At 33.3% G+C, this 20,404-nt stretch overlaps 2 protein-coding genes across 2 annotated transcripts in view; one reads left to right on the forward strand and one right to left on the reverse strand.

Moving 5' to 3' along the window:
- Nucleotides 1-812: 812 nt before the first annotated feature.
- Nucleotides 813-18,617, reverse strand: LOC134250418 (cytoplasmic polyadenylation element-binding protein 2-like). Its single transcript, XM_062732780.1, has 8 exons — nt 17,662-18,617; nt 14,151-14,250; nt 10,882-11,046; nt 10,403-10,492; nt 8,912-9,030; nt 6,834-6,948; nt 6,028-6,209; nt 813-3,118 (listed from the first exon to the last, which is right to left on the reverse strand). The coding sequence occupies exons 1-8, from the start codon at nt 18,490-18,492 to the stop codon at nt 2,891-2,893; spliced, it is 1,830 nt and encodes a 609-aa protein (XP_062588764.1). The 5' UTR covers nt 18,493-18,617; the 3' UTR covers nt 813-2,890.
- Nucleotides 15,785-20,404, forward strand: part of LOC134250420 (E3 ubiquitin-protein ligase MARCHF5-like) — a 32,215-nt gene continuing 27,595 nt past the window's right edge. The window contains exon 1 of the mRNA XM_062732785.1: nt 15,785-15,933. The gene's annotated coding sequence lies outside the window, so the exon portion shown is untranslated. The remainder of the gene's footprint in view (nt 15,934-20,404) is intronic.

Here is a 20,404-nt window from a genome sequence, read left to right on the forward strand (position 1 = left end):
TCATTCCAATAAAAAAAGTAATCACTTTTGTATTAAAAAATGTAAAACAAAGGGAATAACAAACAGAAAAACTGACAACTACTACCAAAAAACAAACAACTTAACCCAATCAAATCTCCTTCAATTCCTGGAAGTCCCTCTTCAATACAAATCTATATCCGGCTCTGGTGTACCCAGCCCAATGTGAGCTAGGCACAAACCAAATCATCGACAGTGGCACTCTTTACATGAAAGACTTAACAGTGTTAGCTTTCAGCGAGGGGAAATCCTGTTTCAAGCGGGAGGGGGAGGGGCTTCTATACCCTACAAGAGGTCAGTTTTTTGTGGTCCATTTGTTGTAAGACACAGATTAAAAATTCCATTTTATTCATAAAAATTTAAGAGTGTTATGAATGAACACATTATTCTGAACAGAGGTAAAGTGATGAAATAAGGAGTTCCACAAAGGGCTGTCCACTGCTGTAGGGTATATAGTATTGAACAGTCGGAACTACTGGTCAGTAGAAGGGTTACAGTGTGGTGAGGTATGTACGGACTTCAGATCCTTGACTGAGGTAGGCTAGGACACTGTTACAGGAAGTCTCTTGCTGAAAACCAACGCCCCGTTACCAGTAATATCGTTATTGTACACCTGAACTTTAAACTAACAACTGGTTTTTTTAGAATACAGAATCACAGTTGGCTGTTACCACTGGGCATGCTCAATAAACTTTACAAAGGAACACATTTTACAGTCACCATCTGTCACTGTAAATAACTCGGAACACCTTGCACTTTATCCATACTTCCTATGACCTTCTTTTGATTTACTAAAACTTTGCATGTTACGTATACAATAATGTTGCTTCTGTCATAAAACTCCACTAACAATACAAGGGCTATCAAACGAACAGCACCCAAGTTTATACCAACAGAAAAATTTGATTTCCTCTCTGATGGACAGTTGTTTGACATTTACATGTAGTTAATTCTGTCTCCTTTTATCAGCAGGTCCTTGTAATTAAACCATGTACAAAAAAGTGCCTCTCCTGAACTAATATTGTAATAACCAAAATACACTTAAAATATTACAGAGGAAAAACAAACATTAGTCATTCTTATCTTAAAACTAGCACCTGTAAACAAAAACAAAATAAAATTACATTGTACTACCTCACAAACAAATTATATATCTTAAAAGTATTGATTTCTAAAAGTGATGTTATCTACAGCAAAAAGTCATAAAAAACTCTAGGAATTGGTACAAAATGTCGGCGAACAGCTTGCATTGTTGTGACATGAGACAACACAGAGTTTGATTGACGTGAAAATTTGTAAGTTGATAATAAAATATATTACAGATTTATTTGGCTTACTGAAAATTAAAAAAATACGTTGTGAAAAAAGTGCATGTTATTTCTCTTATTGTTCAAATCTTTTATACAGTTTTACAATTATAAAAAAGAAGAAAAAACAATGGAAGTTGTGAATGTACAATTTATACAAAAAGATATATATAGTTTTCCATAAAAGGGAAATATGATGAGAAGCCTTTTTTGTATTTTTTTTTTCATTTTTGCAGAATGTACAAAGCGGAAGCTGGGTGATATGTGAAAAATATCTGGAATATATAAAACAATAAAAATCGGAGTGACTACATGATTACACTTGGTGATGGCTAAGATGAATTATGACGGCAAATAACTAAAAAAAAAGATCATAAAAAAATAAGTGTAACAAACTAGTTTTCTCTACTATACACTGTTGTTGAGCAAAAAATGAATAACTAGATCATAGAGGAACCACAACCAAAAGCTACTGACTGAAAAAATAATCAAAAATGTGAAAAAAGAGAGCAAAATTCATATCTGTGAGTACATGAGGCCCTTTTTAAAATGTATTTCTTGTAGTCCTATATACAGTTAGTACCGGTTTAAATGGTATGCAGTAAACTATCCTGTAAAACATGAATACAAGCCAGTACAGTATGTGACTATAATCATGGGGGATAGGATAAAAAATAAGCCCAATAAAATCCCACAGATCCAGGGAAACTCTCCACTGGCCGCAACAAGAAATGACATCAATATGGTAAATCACAGAAAATTCATACAACATAGCAAATATTTAATTGAAAAAAAAATATATCAAACTAATTAAACAAAAAAAACAGCATGCAATAACTAGAAACTCTTAATCAGCAATAAAAGTATAAAACAGTTATATAAACGGTAAAAAAATCAAAATGCTGAATTCTGAAAAGTTTTCTTTTTTTGTCACAAATCCCTGCAACATGTTTCTGTAGTTTTTGTTTATAAATAACAATGATTAACAGCAACACTGACCAGAACAAACATACAAGACATTGACTAGATTAGAATCACACTATACAGAGAACCATAAATAGCTGGATTGTCTCTAGCTTAAAAATGTCACAAAAGTAGAAAAACAATCTATTCTCCTAGTGATCTACCGATTATATAAAAAACTTCATATTCTTTATTAAATACACAACGTGCATGATGGAAAAATTACAAAATTCATGAACACAGATTGCATGTGTGATATATATATTGCTTTAATTATGATATAAATAGTGGAAAAATATTTTTAACTGGTCATCATTTTCTCTTGTGAATAAAAAAAGGGGAAAAACTTGTATAAAAAGTTTGGGGTATTGTTAGACTGCTAGATTTCCTATGGAATGCTCTGGCTAGAGACAATCTATAATAAATAGTTGGCAAGGGAACGTTTTTAGTGGCTACCTTAACCAATAGCCACATCCAGCACTGACAAAAAAAAATAAACAGTAACAAGATAAAAATTCAATAAATAAATAATATATTAAATCTGGACTAAATACATCTACAAGTTTTAATTCTTTTGAAGAAAAAGCTTGTTGACTTTTGTTCTAACACCAGCGAAACGGAACTGCCCTGGGTCGGTCGGCTCCCTCCTTGACCAGGGGTTTGTGGAACTCGCGTCCCGGGCGGGAGTGAATCTGAGCCCAGCACTGCTCACAGTAATACTGCAGACAGGTCACATTGGCGCAGAAAAACGGGGCAAATTTCCCTCCACACCGCGACCCCTGGCACTCGTCACACATCTGATCATCCAACACATACGGCTTCACCTCCACCTTTATTAAAATTATAGTGTAATTGTTATTATTAAACATTTATAAAGCACCCTATGTATTAAACTCTAAGGTGCTGTACAAGCATATTACATAAAACAAATAAAACTTTAAAATTAATAACAGCAGTCATTTGATGATCTGTTGTAGATATTAAAATATGTGAAATGAATAGCTACTGCTTTTTATTTTCAAAGATATTGCATTTTTTTTAAAACGGTAAATTTAATTCATTTGACAAACCAGAAGTCTCTGTCGAGACTGAAGCTCTACTGGTTTGTACTTATAACAAATGAAGACAAAAGTAGCAGTTGGGACTTAAAACTTTACAACAGCAATAAATAAAATAATGATGCTTGATTGAGCTCTTTTTTGTGGCAAGATACTGCAATAAGACTACAGCTGTAGGAGTAGCTATTAATAAACTTTTATAGTATTTACAGTTTTAGTAACCATGGCAATATCATTCCTCGAAATCAAAAATCGTTAGAAAGAATTGTGTATCTTAGTGTAGTCTACTCGTGTGCCAAGTTATATTAAAATCAGACCAAAACTGTAGGAGGAGTAGCATTTTGAAAGCATTTCAGAGAAATTTCTATTTTTAGATACAAAGGCAACATCGTTTAGTCTACTTGGGTGCCAAGTTATAATGAAATCAGACCAAAACTGTAGAAGGAGTAGCATATTGAAAGTATTTCACAGAAATTTCTATTTTTAGTAACTACGGCAACACCGTTCATTGAAATCTAAAATGGATATATAGAATTATGTATCTTAATGTAGTCTACTTGTGTGCCAAGTTATATTGAAATCAGACCAAAACTGTAGGAGGAGTAGCATTTTGAAAGCATTTCACAGAAATTTCTATTTTTAGTAACAAAGGCAACACCGTTCATCGAAATCAAAAATCGATACAAAGAATTATGTATCTTAGTGTAGTCTACTTGTGTGCTAAGTTATATTGAAATCAGACCAAAACTGTAGGAGGAGTAGCATTTTGAAAGTATTTCACAGAAATTTCTATTTTTAGTAACCACGGCAACACCGTTCATCGAAATCAAAAATCGATGTACAGAATTATATTTGCATATCCACTGCACTCACCCACTATGAACATGTGTTCATCAATTGCGTTCATAGGACTATAGATGCAACTGCTTCTGCTATGTGAGCAATATTGCTCTTTTAAATTCCTGTAGAACAATTTTTACTACAATAGTACACCGTGTCGAGAAATATATATATGAAACTTTTCGTAAAAGGAATAAAAATAAGTTTTTAATAATATTCTTTGAGAAAAAAGAAATTCAGAATAATTAAAATTGCTGATTTATATCTTTAAAAATTTAATTTTTGTCAATGTATTTAATTGTATAATAAAACTTTTTAAAAATTGTAGAAGTCTGCCCTATTTTTATTTTTTATAATATATCATGCATATCTGTTCAAAGAACGATAACTCTTCACACTTGGGTAATAACAATCAGAAAACTAGTATAACTAGTATATCGACTTCAAGAATAAATTCAGCTATTAAAATAAATAGAAGAACTAAAAAAAAAAAAATAGAAAAGCATTCTGGAGTAATAATCATTATAAAAGCATTATCATTTTACATCATAGTGTTAAATCGTTGATTTTTGTTAGAGGGTTTCAATAACGTTGATCGATGACGTCACAACTGCATCAAAACAAAAATTAAGAGAATGTGTTGACGGCGCTACTTGTATCCAGGTAACTGTGTTTGAGAGGGAAATACTTTATAATTGTTTGTGATTTATTAGATAAAAGTATCATTGATCAGGTGTACTGATTTTAAAGCCATATGTTTTCCATTACTGAACACAAGAAGCCGCGTCCTTATGTAAGTCAGGATTTCCTCTGATATTTTTTAATAAATCAAAGAATGCAAATATAAGTAATAAACAACGATTATTCAGTGAACATGGCATTATGAATAGCAATAGCTCTGCTGGCATATTTTCCATGATGCGCTAGCGCGCATCATGGAATATGCCAGCAGAGCAATTGCTATTCATAACGCCATGTTCACTGAATAACGTTGTTTATTTCTTAAATGTATCTTAGTGTAGTCTACTTGGGTGCCAAGTTATAATGAAATCAGACCAAAACTGTAGGAGGAGTAGCATTTTGAAAGTATTTCACAGAAATTTCTATTTTTAGTAACCACGGCAACAACGTTCATCAAAATCAAAAATCGATGTACAGAATTATGTATCTTAGTGTAGTCTACTTGTGTGCCAAGTTATAATGAAATCAGACCAAAACTGTAGGAGGAGTAGCATTTTGAAAGTATTTCACAGAAATTTCTATTTTTAGTAACCACGGCAACACCGTTCATCGAAATCAAAAATCGATACACAGAATTATGTATCTTAGTATTGTCTACTTGTGTGTCAAGTTATATTGAAATCAGACCAAAACTGTAGGAGGAGTAGCATTTTGAAAAATTGTTTACAGACAGACAGACAGACAGACGGACAGACGGACGGACGCCGGACGCATTACTATCGCATAAGCTCTTCTGGTCTCTGACCAGTAGAGCTAAAAACAAATTTAAAATCAAAATTTTACATGGAAAAGCTGATAAATAAGGGATTCCATGAGATTGTGTGACATACAGCTAAACACTTTTCTTGAAATCAATAATACATTTGCATGAAAACAGCAAAAATATGGTACCTAGTCACTGAAAGTCTTTAGAGGGAATTGGATAATAATAACAAAAAGATTTTTTTAAGTGAATTGAGATACATGTACTTATCTAGTCACCAAGTTCATTGACTCTGTGAACAAATGAATGAATTGGGCAGTGGTCCACCTCTTTTTTTGCTAATTTTACATCAATTACATGGCTGCATTTAATATGGACTACAATTACTGTTACCTACCCTCTTGTCTATTTCCCCATGCTGGAGCTGTACAAATCTAGCACTAATGGCCGCTATATAACTCTGCTGGTTGGAGAAGGCCACACGTCCCGCCCCCTTGGGATATTTTAGCTCAGGATCAGTGTCTATCCCTGCATAACAGACACCGCCATACAGACGATCCATGATCATAGCTAGCTCCACTGGAAAACAAACAGAGAAATGCTGAACTTAGCACCCATTCAATGTATTCTTACTTACTTAGACCATCAGACAGGTCTGACTGTATTTCTTAATTTGTATCTCAGGACCCAGGTACCTCAATTCAAAAGCATTCAAGAAATAGTCTTCTACATCACATCTTAAGTTAAAACATGTTTCTTTTGATATATCAGTTATGAATTTGTTCAACGTTTGCAGAGATGAACCAAAAGCAATAATTGGAATTTTTTTTTTACGTCCAAGATACATAACTCTTAAAAAAAAAAGGTTGCTCAATCATATCTAAAACAGAATTGACCTAGAAAAATTCTTATGATAAATCTGTATATCAAATTTCACTATAGTATGTGCAACCTCTGCAAACTAAATCAACAGAAACTGAAAATAATTGGAACTTTTTGAAATCCAAGGAGCATAACTCTGTCAAAAATTGCTCAATCGTACCCAAAACAGATCTTGATTTAGATAGTCTTATATGATAAATCAGGATACCAAATTTCATTTCAGTATATGCATCCCCTACGATGAAAATGAATGAAGACTGTTGGTTGACTGACAGACATCAGCAAAGCAATTACATCAAACTTTAAACAGTTATGAGGTACCTGCTCGTAATGGTCTGGGGACTCCTCCTACAAAGATAGTTTTCCGTGGATCCAGAGGCTGTGATCCGTCCATCACAAAATCGGAATCACTCAGGCTCCAGGGTCTGATCTGAACCTGTTCAAGGCAGAAAAAAGTCAAGGAATCAATTATTTAAAATATTGGAAATTGTGCAAAGAAACTACCCACAGAATGGCTTTTATATCCTTGATTACTAAATTCTTCTCAATATGAGGATGTCTTAAAAGGAAAAAAAAATGTTTGACCTTTTCTGACTTTGGATAAAAGAAAAAATAGGTCAGTAGGTAGTTTAAAAACTATTTTCATAAATTTTTCACATCAATGCTAAATCTAAAAAAAAAAGAATTAAAATTGAAGACCTTTATCTAAGATCAAAATATTTTTGTAATAATAGAAATAAATGGGGTACTCAATGCTAATTTAGTGAAAAAAATCCTGAAAAGAGTTTCTTTTCATATAAATAGAATATTTTAATTAATTAAGCATAACTCGGATGTTGCAGCATGATCCCTTCCCCCAAATATAAATATACAGATGTAGAGACTGTATTTTAGTAGCCATCAAGGTCAAATACCTTTGGCAGATCGTTTCTCACCCTGAGCCTAGGGAGCAATAGACTTGTTGATAATTGTGCCAACCTAACGAGGCATTTGACCTTCTACTGATAGACAATGCAGCAAAAAAATGAGATGCATTTCACACAGTAGTCAGATATCACTAACTGCTGTCAATCAAAACCAGCTGAAATATTCAATATACACAGTTCTCGGATTTCAGCTTATCAGATTGTTGGAGAGATAGAAATACTTTATGGACTTCACTCTTGACGAATTTCATGACCCTGTTTTATCAGTACAAATGTCCCCAGTATCTGTTTGTTAATTTGTGTGATAGAATACTTTTCATAAATAACATATTTATCACATTTTATTTATTAATTTGTCATTTAAACATAATTAAAACCATCATCATTAGAATTTTTTTTTATCTCAGATCTGTTAATAACAGTATATCATTTCTTTAAAAACAATTTATATTAGATATATTTAATTGTTTTTTAACAGAAAACCTATCCACTGATAATAGCTTTATCTATATCAATAACATTAAACACACTGTTGGTGTAGCTCTCCACCATTTAATCACATCATCATTGTAAGCTAAAGCTGTAAATTATTATATTGTAGAGGTACTCACTTCTGTGAGGGGGCTTACAAAAAACGTTTGTGGAAACAGAATGGACACAAAATCTGTGGCTAGCACCAATGTACACAGTAATGATTCAATGTTTACAATGATATAATGGTAAAGAATGGTGGACCTATTGGTCTGGAACTATGTTTTTAAAAATTCATCACATATTTTGTAAACAAGTGGTACCACAAACCCTAAAATGTTGACAGTATGACCATTGGTGAGAGTGCAGATATTCAGTTTTAATTTAGATTGGGCTCATCAAACTGCACATGACATTTGGTGCATCTATAGACTCTGACGTCACATGATGTATTTAAGTTGCATTAGCAAATTGAATCCTGAATATTCTTGACTTATTTGAAAAACATTTGACTGTTTATCAGCAATATATCCATTAAATCAAGGCGCATTTACTTTTTGTTGTAATTTTTGCAAGAACATAGCTTAGGAAAAATTTCGTTTTGATCAAAATGCAAGTCCAAATCTTCTCTTTGCCTAGGTGTTGTTGTTAGAGCTCGCATTGCAATGGGCACTTTTGGCCAATCGCTATAAGCATAATTCTTTTTTCCAAGGATTCAGTTTTGACATTATTAATGAGGGTTGAAAGATGGCTAAAATTGGGTATTACATGTACAGACATTTTATTCTATTCTATTGGTTGTACCGGGTATTTTTTTTGACATTATAAAATCGCTAAAATTACCTCTCACTAAAATATAACAGGATTTTTTGGAGGATAAATCACTAAATTTATGTCTCCCTAAAAACTCTCTTATATGGTATATCAATTCAGTCATTTATTTTTTTTCGCTTGTATTATCTGTCCTAAAAGTTGTAAGATAATGTTGACAAGCTTACTTACTGGTTTGTCTTTCATTGTGGGGCTGGAGACACACCAGTAGAGCTTCTCATCGTCCACAATACAGTGTTCTATCAAGGCCTGAACAGACATCTCATCTTGAAACAACAGGAAACAGTAGCCTACAATGGACACACAACAAACGTCACAAACGGAAAGCAGTAGTCTGTCATAAAAACATTATACATATACTTAACAGTTTGATTTGTTTTGTGACTTTTGTCCATTTCTTTGGAAAACATTGCCATGAAAATGAAATGACATTTAAAACTTCATAATATGTTGATAATGCAACCCTTAACGTTAGGGCTAGCACAGATACATAATCAGTTTTTAATTTAGATTGGCCTTGTCAAACTGCACACGACATTTGGTTTGTCTAGACTCTGACTTCACATGACGCAGTATAAGTTGTCTTACCAACTCGAAACCTAAACATTGTTAACTTAAATGAAGAACATTTAATTTACTGTTTATCTTCAATATATATCCATTAAATCAAAATGAGTTTATTTTTTGTTAACTTTTATTGTTATTCTTGCAGAAGAATAACTTAAACAAGTGATGCATTGTGGGTCCAAATTTACTGAAGAAAAAAAAATGTTTGGATCAATGTGCAAGTGTGAATTTTTCTCTTTGCCCAGGAGTTGTCATAAGAGCTAGCATTGTGAATGGCGCACTCACTATAATATTTATTATATCAATCAACTATAACACAGCTCATCATGGTTGCACAAACATGTCACATAAAAAATGAATTTTTTTATCGATTCAAAAAACTTTTTTTTTACGTATCCATTTTCCGTTTTTATCCGATTGATTTTTTTTTATGTCTCCACTGCACCTATGTCATTTTTATCCAATTGATATTTTTTTTAACGCCTCGGTTACACCGACCCTTTATCTTTCCCCAAAGTACTATTAAAACATCTTCGTGATTTACAAATTTAGAGATGGCGTCTGCGAAGGTTGCGGGAAATATTGACTCTATAGTTCTGTCAGTTACAGTGAATTTGAAAGGAAAAACATCTAAATTACTAGTCCAAAATATTGTGCGTCAGTTCCACCTTACAGATACATGGTATGATGTTTATGAGATCACAGAACCAGTGGCATACGAAATTCCACATGGGATAGATGAAAACTTTGAAAAAATAGCTAAAGTTTGTAAGGCAAGTGGAGCTGAATCTGATATTTGAGCAATAAAAGATTGAATTCATTTAGAATGCTTCAAGTTTCTCATTTGATTAGCAAGGAGAAATCTAAGACATAGTTAATACCTCTATATAATCGAAATTTATTTCTGACATTTTGTCTCAAAAAAAAAAAAAAGCATACCTACCTACTCACACCTAAAATGATGAGGCGCGTTACCGCAAAAAAAAAAATAAAAAATTAAAGATGGCCTTAGTTTGTAACTCTTTATGTGTAATCCTTTCTATAAATCTTATATCATGCCCTGAATGGTACTTTGTAATGGGTCTGTGTACATACCTTTTGGAGGAAAGTAAGATTTACTCTCTGCTTTGTGGGGCCAGTCTACAACCAGAGGTCCAAATCTCCTGAATGCAGCAGTAATCTCCTCTACAATATATCAATCACAAGTCAATCTCTCTGCAAGAAGGGGCTTTTGCTTAACATTTTAAAAGCATGATCTTGCCAAAAAATGAATAATAATAAAATTGAATAACAATCAAAGAACATTGCTCAAGTTTTGCTTTAAAAAAAAAAAAATCTTTCATTGTTATATATTTGCATGTTTCTGTTATGATATGAACCTAATTGTAACAAAGATTCTGTCTAAATTAATAATTCCTGACTTATTTTGTTCTCATCTATATCATTTAGTACATTGACTTTCTACATCATAAAATGACCCCTCTCCCTTATTTGACCCCCCTTTCCCCAATATTACGCATTCTTTTTATTTACTTCAATCATAACACATTCCATTCCAAGAAGAGCATACAAACCTTCATCAATGTCAGGAGGCAGCCCCCCTACAAACACCTTCCTAGAGAAGCGCTCGATCCTCTCCCCCTGGGACCCAGGTGACCCCCGCGGTCCACACCCCAGTACAGACAAACTCGGATCCAGCGTCTCTTCATCTAGCTCTCCAAATCCAAATGTTGGCTTTCCTGGAAATCAGGAATCGGTAAATTAGTACATTGATAAGGAATTGTTGATTTTCATGAAATTCATGTATTCTGTACCTGACTAAATGTATTATTCTTTGTGGTGGGTGATATATGATCTATCTTGTAACACCCCCCTTTTTTGAGTTTGCTATCTATAGCATGAATGTGCTGTTATGAGACTATTGAGAGGTCTATGACTGGTATGTGGCATTACACCATTTTCAACATTTCTAAGATAAAATATACCTACAGTGGCCTCATCTTGAAACTTAATTTTTTTAAACTTTTTTAATTCCAGAATTATTTCCCCTGGAATCAAGATAAACAATACTTGTCAATAATTATTCTCCTACAAAAGACGCTTTGTGCAAAACTGACCATTCCTTCAGTTATTACATTTATACATGACAATGCATAAAATTATCCAAGGTAATGGAGAGCTATAGGACACCAGTGGGTGACACATTTTATATACTCATCTCCCACCAGTAAAATAATTATGTACTATGCTGAACAAAGATCAGATAGTAAGCAATGCTTGTGTCTGAGACTCTTTCAAATATTTTTAATAAGTCAATGCATGGTATTTTCTATGATAAATAGGTTAGGCTTACAATTATGTCATAATTTGTCAGGTAATACTATCAGTGATACATGTACTAAAGTCAGCCCCAGAATTAATATTTTTTATCCAAATAAGGCTTCTTTCAGTACAAGGGTCTGCATTGCATTGAAAAAATGCATGTAACGTTAAATTAATCACTGGCGGCACAAAGGCCTGTATTCAATTTTAGATTATGTTTGATGGAAATATTTCGTGTACAATTTTTCAAATTGTTTTACTTTCCTTATAAATGCAGCCATTTTAATACAACAAATTTCATTGGTTAAAACCTTCAAAAACTGTTTCCTGTTTTAAAAAAGCACAATCACAAATAGAATAAAAGGTACACATTTTACACTTTAACATACCAAATCCAAATTTTGAAATGGAATGAACATGCTCCAAAACCTTTTTTTCAAGATCACTCCTCCAGAAAAGCATCCTAAGCAAGTCTGGTAGTGAGCATCCCTTGATGCATCAGCCACCAAAGTTTGGCTGTCTTAGGGCTTATACATAAAAGTTTACATTGGAATTAACTTTGTCACTCGTAAAAATATGTAGTTCAAAACCAGCATTTTGAGCAAGAATGGTCCAGCAAAGGCTTGGTATTACAGGTGAGCTAATAATGCTAAAATGAAGACATTTTATGATCATTTAATAAGGTATCATTTTTTGAGTTTTATTGGGATGTAAAACGGGTTGGCCACGTGATCAAATCCCATTAAGCCTGATTGGCTTTATGGAAGATTTGATCATGTGCCAACCCGTTTTACATCCCAATAAAACTAAAAAAAAAATGATACCTTATTACTTATATTTACATTTGTGACTTATTCATACTTTAAATTTGCCTGATTGTGACTATTAACGTTTGAAATGCATTATTTTTCAAACCCAACAACATTTTGTCAAAATCCACTGACATTTTTGCTACTTCCTTTATGACGTCACTGAGAAAAAATTATGCTTCGAACATTTATCACAAAACTTGTCAAGAACATCTATGATCTCTTGACCGGTGTACCTTTATTTATACAGTTATAAATACGCTTGCTTTCAGTAGTGTTATATAAAGGAAAACATTTGCAAATGTAAATTTAACACATGTGTATTTTTTTTTTTGTAATTTCTCATTTGCATATATTTCATTGCATTAATTATCAAAATTTCTTTTGTGTCATTTAAGACATTTGTGGATGTCAAACTTTTATTAACCTGGCCCTCTCCATTCATTTTAGATGGTTGAAACATGCCTTATAAATTTACAAATTTCACACCAAACATCAATCAGGGAATCTTGCGGTTTATCTCTCATTTCCCATTTAGGTTCTCTGAGAGTATTAATTAATTAAAAGCTATAGGATTCTAGAACTTGGCATTTTTTGAACACCCATACTGGCCACCACAATAAAAACAGTAAAAATATTTCAGCAGATTGGATTATAATTAATTTTCTTATATTAATGAAGGAATTCATCCTCTAATCAATCTAATTTTTTTCATAAGGATGCATGAAGGGTTTCATAAATTATTTAATTAATGGCTTTTATTTGTTTTTTTTTTTTAAATTCCAATAAACACTACAGAGTCAACCCACTACATTTATGCTGGGAAGACTTCTATAATTTATAACGATGCTAGACATTTGACACTTTTTGATAGAGCTATATATAGCTGATGGTAATTACATTTTTTCGCGTTACGAAGTATAGCGAAAAATAATTGTCCTGACGACATGTAAACGAATACGAAAGTGTGGTGTTGCGTAAAAATTAAACAAAATTGTTATAGTAGGTTTCAGCCAATGAATTTTATATTCAAGCTATTATTCATTGTGAACGTTTTAAAACGAAATTGTTACAGATTGCTATTTTCTATTGCGGGTGGTTAGTACACGTGAGTTCACTGATTCTAGACGCACGCTTTCCCGAGCATAAAAAAGTCGTGTTTTAAATTTTGTTTTGAAATAAAATAGCTGAATTAATAATTTTTTTTTAAAAACTAAGAATAAGCTATTTGGATGTTTAAATCGTGCACATGAGGATCTCGCCCTGTACCTTTTTTATACAGTTATAAATACGCTTGCTTTGCCGTAGTGTTATATACAGGTTTGCAAATAGTTTTTTCAACAATATTTTTTATCTATGGTTTTTCCTGGGCGGCAGAGGAGGCTTTGCATATATTTATTGCATCAATATAAAAATTTGTTGTGTGTATGTGTTTGTGCCTGTTTCATTTTGTTGGTAAAATGTTATACAAATCAAAACTGCTTTGTTTTTATGTTTGAATATATTCAATATAATAAACCTGCCACCACAATAAAAATAGCAGATTGGATTATAATTAATTTGTTTATATTAATGAAGGAATTCAAAGCAATCTTTTTCATAAGGATGCATGTATTTCTACATGTATTGCATATTAAGGTCAACCCACTACATTTATAAATGCGTTTATATATAAAGTTGACACTTTTAGTGTAATGAAGTGTGGAACAAACCTTTGAGTGGGTCTGCATGATCCCCTGAATTTCTCATGATGTCAAGGAGCTGATTCTCAAAGTTCGAAAACCTCATACTGTCATAAGAGTTACTCCTGTCCTAAAAAGCAAGATCAATGTGTCAATTATACTCAGTACGTACAAGCATGCACAGTATTGGAGGTGCAGTATGTTTCAAGTAGTGCTGTCCCATTTAATCAATCCATTGATTTCACATGGCCTGATAATTCGATTATTGAATCAGTATTTTCAGTAATTGATCTTGACAATCAATGTTTTTGATTTTTTAAAATTTTCCTCATTCACTCTTTTATCTTCAGCTTATTCCCCTCTCTATCCCCCCCCTTTGCCTTTCTCATGTATTAGTACTACTAGTTCCCATATCAGAGTTCCCATATCAGATGCTTTCTTTATCACTAACTAATTGTATTAAATTACTGGTTGATTTATTATTGTAATATCTAGTGATTACAGAATATAGACTTTTCTAATCTTCTGCTAGTTTTAAGCAAAGTAATCTTGGTAAACATATGATGAAAACATCATATACATCATAAACATAAATGTTGATAATTATTATAGTACATTAAAATACACTTTGATCCCTAACATTTCCATCTGCCCAACATGTACAAAAAAAATATGATAAATAAAGGCTAGAGGTACTGTGAACACTGAGCTCACTAAATGATACCCCCTGCCTCCCAAATGAGTATAATGGCAAAGTCCATGTTTTGCTCTAGGAGACCCAAAATAAGTGTCAGATCAAAAAGTAAAATAGGAGGTGCACAATAGCATTATGTTATAAAGAATCTGTGAAAGTATCGTTAAATTTCATTCAATGGTATTGGAGGAGTTGGGGATAAGAGATAGGTTACCCTTCAATATTAATTTATAGAAAGAATGGCAGTGTCAATGTTTTGCTATGGGAAACCCAAAATATGTGTTGGATCAAAAAGTAAAATAGGAGTTGACTGTTGCAAATGGTACTATGTAACTAAGATTCTCAGAGTCTCATTAAGTTTTATTTAGTGATATAAGAGGAGTTGCGGAGAAGAGATGGATCGATACCCCAAAGCACAGCAGATGGATAGACATTCCGATCACTTAACTATATACCCTCCCACATTTCCAGAGGGGGTATAATAATAATGAACAAAATAAAAATATATATACATGCACAATATTAAATTATATATCACAACTTCAATTCCTCGATTCTTGACCCAATTATGCAGGTTCATTCCCCTTGAATACACAGTTTAAACAGCTCTAGACCTTTGACCGGCTCAACCAACACTTAATACACCAACTTTCAAAATTCTTTTCTTGACCTCTTTTACTTCACCAAGTCTATGTTAACTCATGAATCAAAATTGAATATTCCAGCCAATTTATAAGCATGTATCCGCAATGAAAAACAGATTGAATGGAAAAATGTGGAGATACTGAGCTTTAGTTGGACCTCAACAAGTGTACTTGTATCGTATTTTTAGTCACAAAGTGAACTTAAAAGTAAACCTGACATAAAACATAAACTGGTAAAACAATAGCTTGCTGACTGGAGCTCACATCCTACTACTACTTGTTTTGTTACAAAGTCTGGTGTGCATTAGGTTTATAAATAGCCCACACCTTGTTCTTATTTGATGGAATGAATAACTCAGAACATTTATCAAGTAAAAAGATGATTAAATGTATTGGCAGACTTTTGAACAGGTCAAACCGGTGTGTAACCCAAAGACAAAACTGGGTCAGAGATAGAGGGCCAGAGATGTAAAAGGTAAATATAAATATTCAAAGCTGGATGCTGAATGTTTCCTTACAGACCGTGAGACATGAAAAGTTTTAATAATAATAATGTAAGACCTAATTACTCCCCGATCATTTCATATAATAATGATGGTATTACTAGAAAATGGAATAATTTTATGGTAACACTTTAAAAATTTGTATAATCAAAGGTTTGGTAAGCTGAACTGTAAAAGAATTAACTTAGTATTTTAAAGAATTAACTTAAAGAGAGGCAGAACTTTCTTTTATAAAACATCTGATTCTGAGCACATTATCATGCAGTAATCAGTAAATATCAAAGAAAACATAGATTCCATGTAAATAATTTTAGAAGAGAGCAGATATTTTTGTGACCCTGTATGGTCGGTGTGTCCTTTGTTTCACTTATTCAATAAACTCTCTCCCTTTATGTTATCAGACCGTTATCAGCATCTGTTATGACACACCCAATTAAGCCCGATATAACAATTACAACCCCCTGTTCTATAAACCCATAAGGTACAGATTTGTCTAGACCTTGGTACATGTTTCCATTAAGCACACATGGGGTTAACTTCTGTCCTCGGGGAGGGTGTCCATTACTATACACCAGGGACCACAAAGTCAATGACCGAGTGACCATGCATTAAATTACTAGAATCAATAAGCCAATAGCTCTCCATAAATCTTTCACTAGTTATGACCATCAGTACAGTTATCTCCTCGTACATAAAAATGAAAACAATGATATCTATACTATGTACACTGAATACATAAAATTCTCCAGACTGCCCCTAAGATACTTATCACAAACCTCATGCTCTTAATTGCATTAAAGGAGCCAAGAGTTACATCATGTAATTATTGATTTTCAGCCTTTGCTGGCATAAAACAGTTAAAACTGCCGTGGTTAAAGGGGGCCTGGGTTAGGAGTTTGATTTCATATTCTCTCATCTACCATATGTAGGTATTGATCCCCGTGCAACATCTGTCAGAAATAAACAAGAATCAAATATACAGCATTCATAAGCCTCTACACAGGACAAACGCTACCAATGAGGTGTCAATACTCAATTGATTAGCATCAAAACAAACAGACATGTATACATCTGTTCTGCAGTCTATTGATTGCAGCAGTGTAATAATCAAACAAGATTCTGAGGTATGAAATCAATAGACGAGGACGACCCACGCAATATTCATTCACAGCCTCAATGTCACATATTGCTCAACATTTTTCCAAATCTCTGGCACTGCCAGAAAATTGATTGTTGGAATGCAGAAAATGCAGCCCAAGCGGGCACCAGGTGCACTATTTGAATGGTGAATCTTCATCTGTTCAATTCACCTCAGGAGCTAGATAGGGCGTACATATTGCCTCTGTATTTTACATATCTCTCAGTGTATCAGCTTGTGTTAGGGGCCTCCACAGATATATTTTTTGTTTCTCTTGACATCAGAGATCGGATTCAGATAGAGGCAGTTTGATAACACATATTTTCTTTATTACAGAAACCATCTGCATCTTGTCATAATTTATGAGAAAATACTCAATAATCAGTTATTGTATCTCCAATATTTTTCAAATCCTGGAGCAAAATGCATTTTGCATGACATTTCAGGTAAGAAAATGACTACCACATTGTGCTAAAACAATCATGTGTTTAGAAATGATTGAGCATTATTGTTATAATAATAACATTAACTAATCCATAAAAATATAAAACATTTGAAATACCTGGTATGATAGCATAGATTCTCTGTGTGAATCGTCCACACTGCCCATCTCCAGACCTGGTTTTAGCATTGTTGCCTGGTGCATTTGTCCGGGAAATGAAGTGCTCCTCCGGAATCGGGAGGGAGCTATGAGGGGGGCAGTGTTGGTGATCTGCTGTTGGTACGACACAGGGGACTTCTTCATCTGAAATGATGCTGCATTGAGTGAGGAGGGGAAGTTTGGCACGGACCGCCTCTGGTGTTGTGTGGAGTGAATATTTCCCCATGTTTGGCCCTGGCCCTGGGAGTGGGACCACTGTGGAGCATTGCTCCAGTTTGGGTAGCCTTTAGAATTATTGTTGATCAGTATTCCTGGTTGTTGTTGACGAGCTGGAAAGTTATGATGCCCCGTTATAGCTCTTCTCTGGGGAGGTGGAGGCTGTTGTGTCATATTTAACCCCATATGGGTGATCACAGTTTCCTCTGAAGGCTGGTTTGTCCATAAACTTGAGCCAGAAGTCCCTGATGACACAACAGCTGTTGACGAAATAGTCTCCATAACGGTACCGTGCGCCTGTGTAGAGCTCACAGAAGTCAATAAATCGGCTTTCTTCTCTTCTGATAAAGTACTTGCATCAGATTTGTTTCTGATTTCCGAACCATGTACATTTCCGTTTTCTGCCACGACTTGTGTGAGTTGCTGATGCTGAGATGTGGTTTTCTCGTGTATGTTTTCATCTTGCATTGTACGCGGATCGGGGTTAAATATGGACTTACTTTGTAAAATGTTCTTTGAATTTAGCGACGAAAATCCTCCGATGTTAGTGGCCACTGCAACTCCGTAATCCCCCATCAATAAATTAACGTAAATATGGCTGAAAGGGGGAGTTACAATGTTCCTCGTCCGCCACGTCTGCTCCTGATGGCTCGGATCTGCTCTTCTGCGTATTTTGGCCCACTGCCCTTCATTTCCGCTTTGTAAATTAGGTTTCTAATCCTCAAACTGTAGTTAATGAAAAGAGTCTTCTATACATTTTAATGATATTCACGTAAATACATGAATGAAACATTGTGTAAATAAGGGAGAATTACTTAATTCTTTCAGTTTTTTAAGGGAATTATTGCGATTAAAGCCAAAACATAAAATGACAGACGGTGATCTAGAAACTGACTTATTTGAATAATCATAAGTGGGCGGGGCTTATACCTTTATGTACCGTTATTTCAATAATTTACATATTTTATTATTTATAAATGAGCAAATCATAGGTAAACATCTTTAAAATATTTTTATTCAAAGTTTACTTAATATTTTCCGATAATTTATTAAACTTTATCTGCAATTGTACATTTAATAACATTTATATTTTTATTTGAATTCTCAAAAATTTAAAAAATTTGTATATATATGTATACTCAATAATGACAGGCCCATAGAAAGCCTTTGTGGGAGGAAGGGGTTTATAATGTTACAATCAAATTATTAATTTTTTCGGTTTTTGTTTGGGGGGGGGGGGGGTACTTATAGTTTAAACTATAATTCTTGACGACTCCGGCGAGACCGAAAAAAAGCCGGGGCATCTAACATGCAGACGTAATATTATTGAATGAGGGTACACATCCATAAAGTTTTTATTCTCTACCACATGCCCTATATTGACAAAATATTTTACTTTTATTTATACTGTATAAAAGATATATTCCTATAAAATAACTGCATTTAAAATCTATATTTTTAATTATGTGAGCATTGCTTTAATTAAAAGTAAAATTTAAATATAATTTGAAAAAGACGCATCATTTTTGGTCCGAAAAATCATGTGACAAGCATGAACATAAATAAAAAATATTGAGATAAAATAGCTGTGCATCTTTTAATAAAAACATATAATCCACGGCTTGGAATTTCAATTCATTTCAACTGTCAGTTATATATGGTGTTTAGAACCTGTCTTCATTAATGTCGTCCTTTAATTGCAATTTTTAAAGATGACACATTTGAATTCTAAATGTGGTTTCACAATGAAAAATAACTTCTTTGTCGAGTTAGAGAAAGTCTAGCTTCTTAACTGTTTTATATCATTAATATTTTTATTTTGAATTAGAATGTGAACTTGTGTTATTTTAATTTAAAACATTAAGCATACATTCAACAGTACTAAGTGTGTATTTTCTGGCCACATGGACTAAAAAGCCGGGTTTCTTCGGCTGTACTTAAAGATAAAATCGATGTTTTCCGACTAGTGGGAAAAACAGGAAATAAAGTGACACTGGACAAACGTTAAACACTGAAAAAATGAGTTTCTACATCTAAAAACCACCGTAGACGGAAAGGAGAGGAAACGCGCACAGTTTTTGTTTCCGCTTGTCTTGTGTTTTAGTTATCAATGTATAATTTGAAATATTGAGTAATGCTTATTTTTTTCCCAGATTACATGTGCGATATTGAATTGAATTTAAATGCCATTATCGCGCGCGTATGTGTGTGTGTGTGTGTGTGTGTGTGTGTGTGTGTGTGTGTGTGGGGGGGGGGGGTTGAAACGCGTCTTATTATCTATAAATATTAAATTTACAATCTAAAAAAATTGAATGTCACCCTAATTGTATACCATTGATTAATTGCAATTTAGATTTGATACACATTTACATTTAACATGGTTAAATATGGTTAAATATGAAAAAATGATGGCATATGTTTTTTTGTTTTGTTTTTTTATATCCAACGGAATATAAAATTTATCCAATATTTTTTTGGTATAGGTAAT

This window comes from Saccostrea cucullata, unplaced genomic scaffold (genome assembly GCF_032062105.1).
Source record: "Saccostrea cucullata isolate Sc308-1 unplaced genomic scaffold, CSIRO_AGI_Scuc_v1 ctg102, whole genome shotgun sequence".
NCBI lineage: Eukaryota > Metazoa > Mollusca > Bivalvia > Ostreida > Ostreidae > Saccostrea > Saccostrea cuccullata.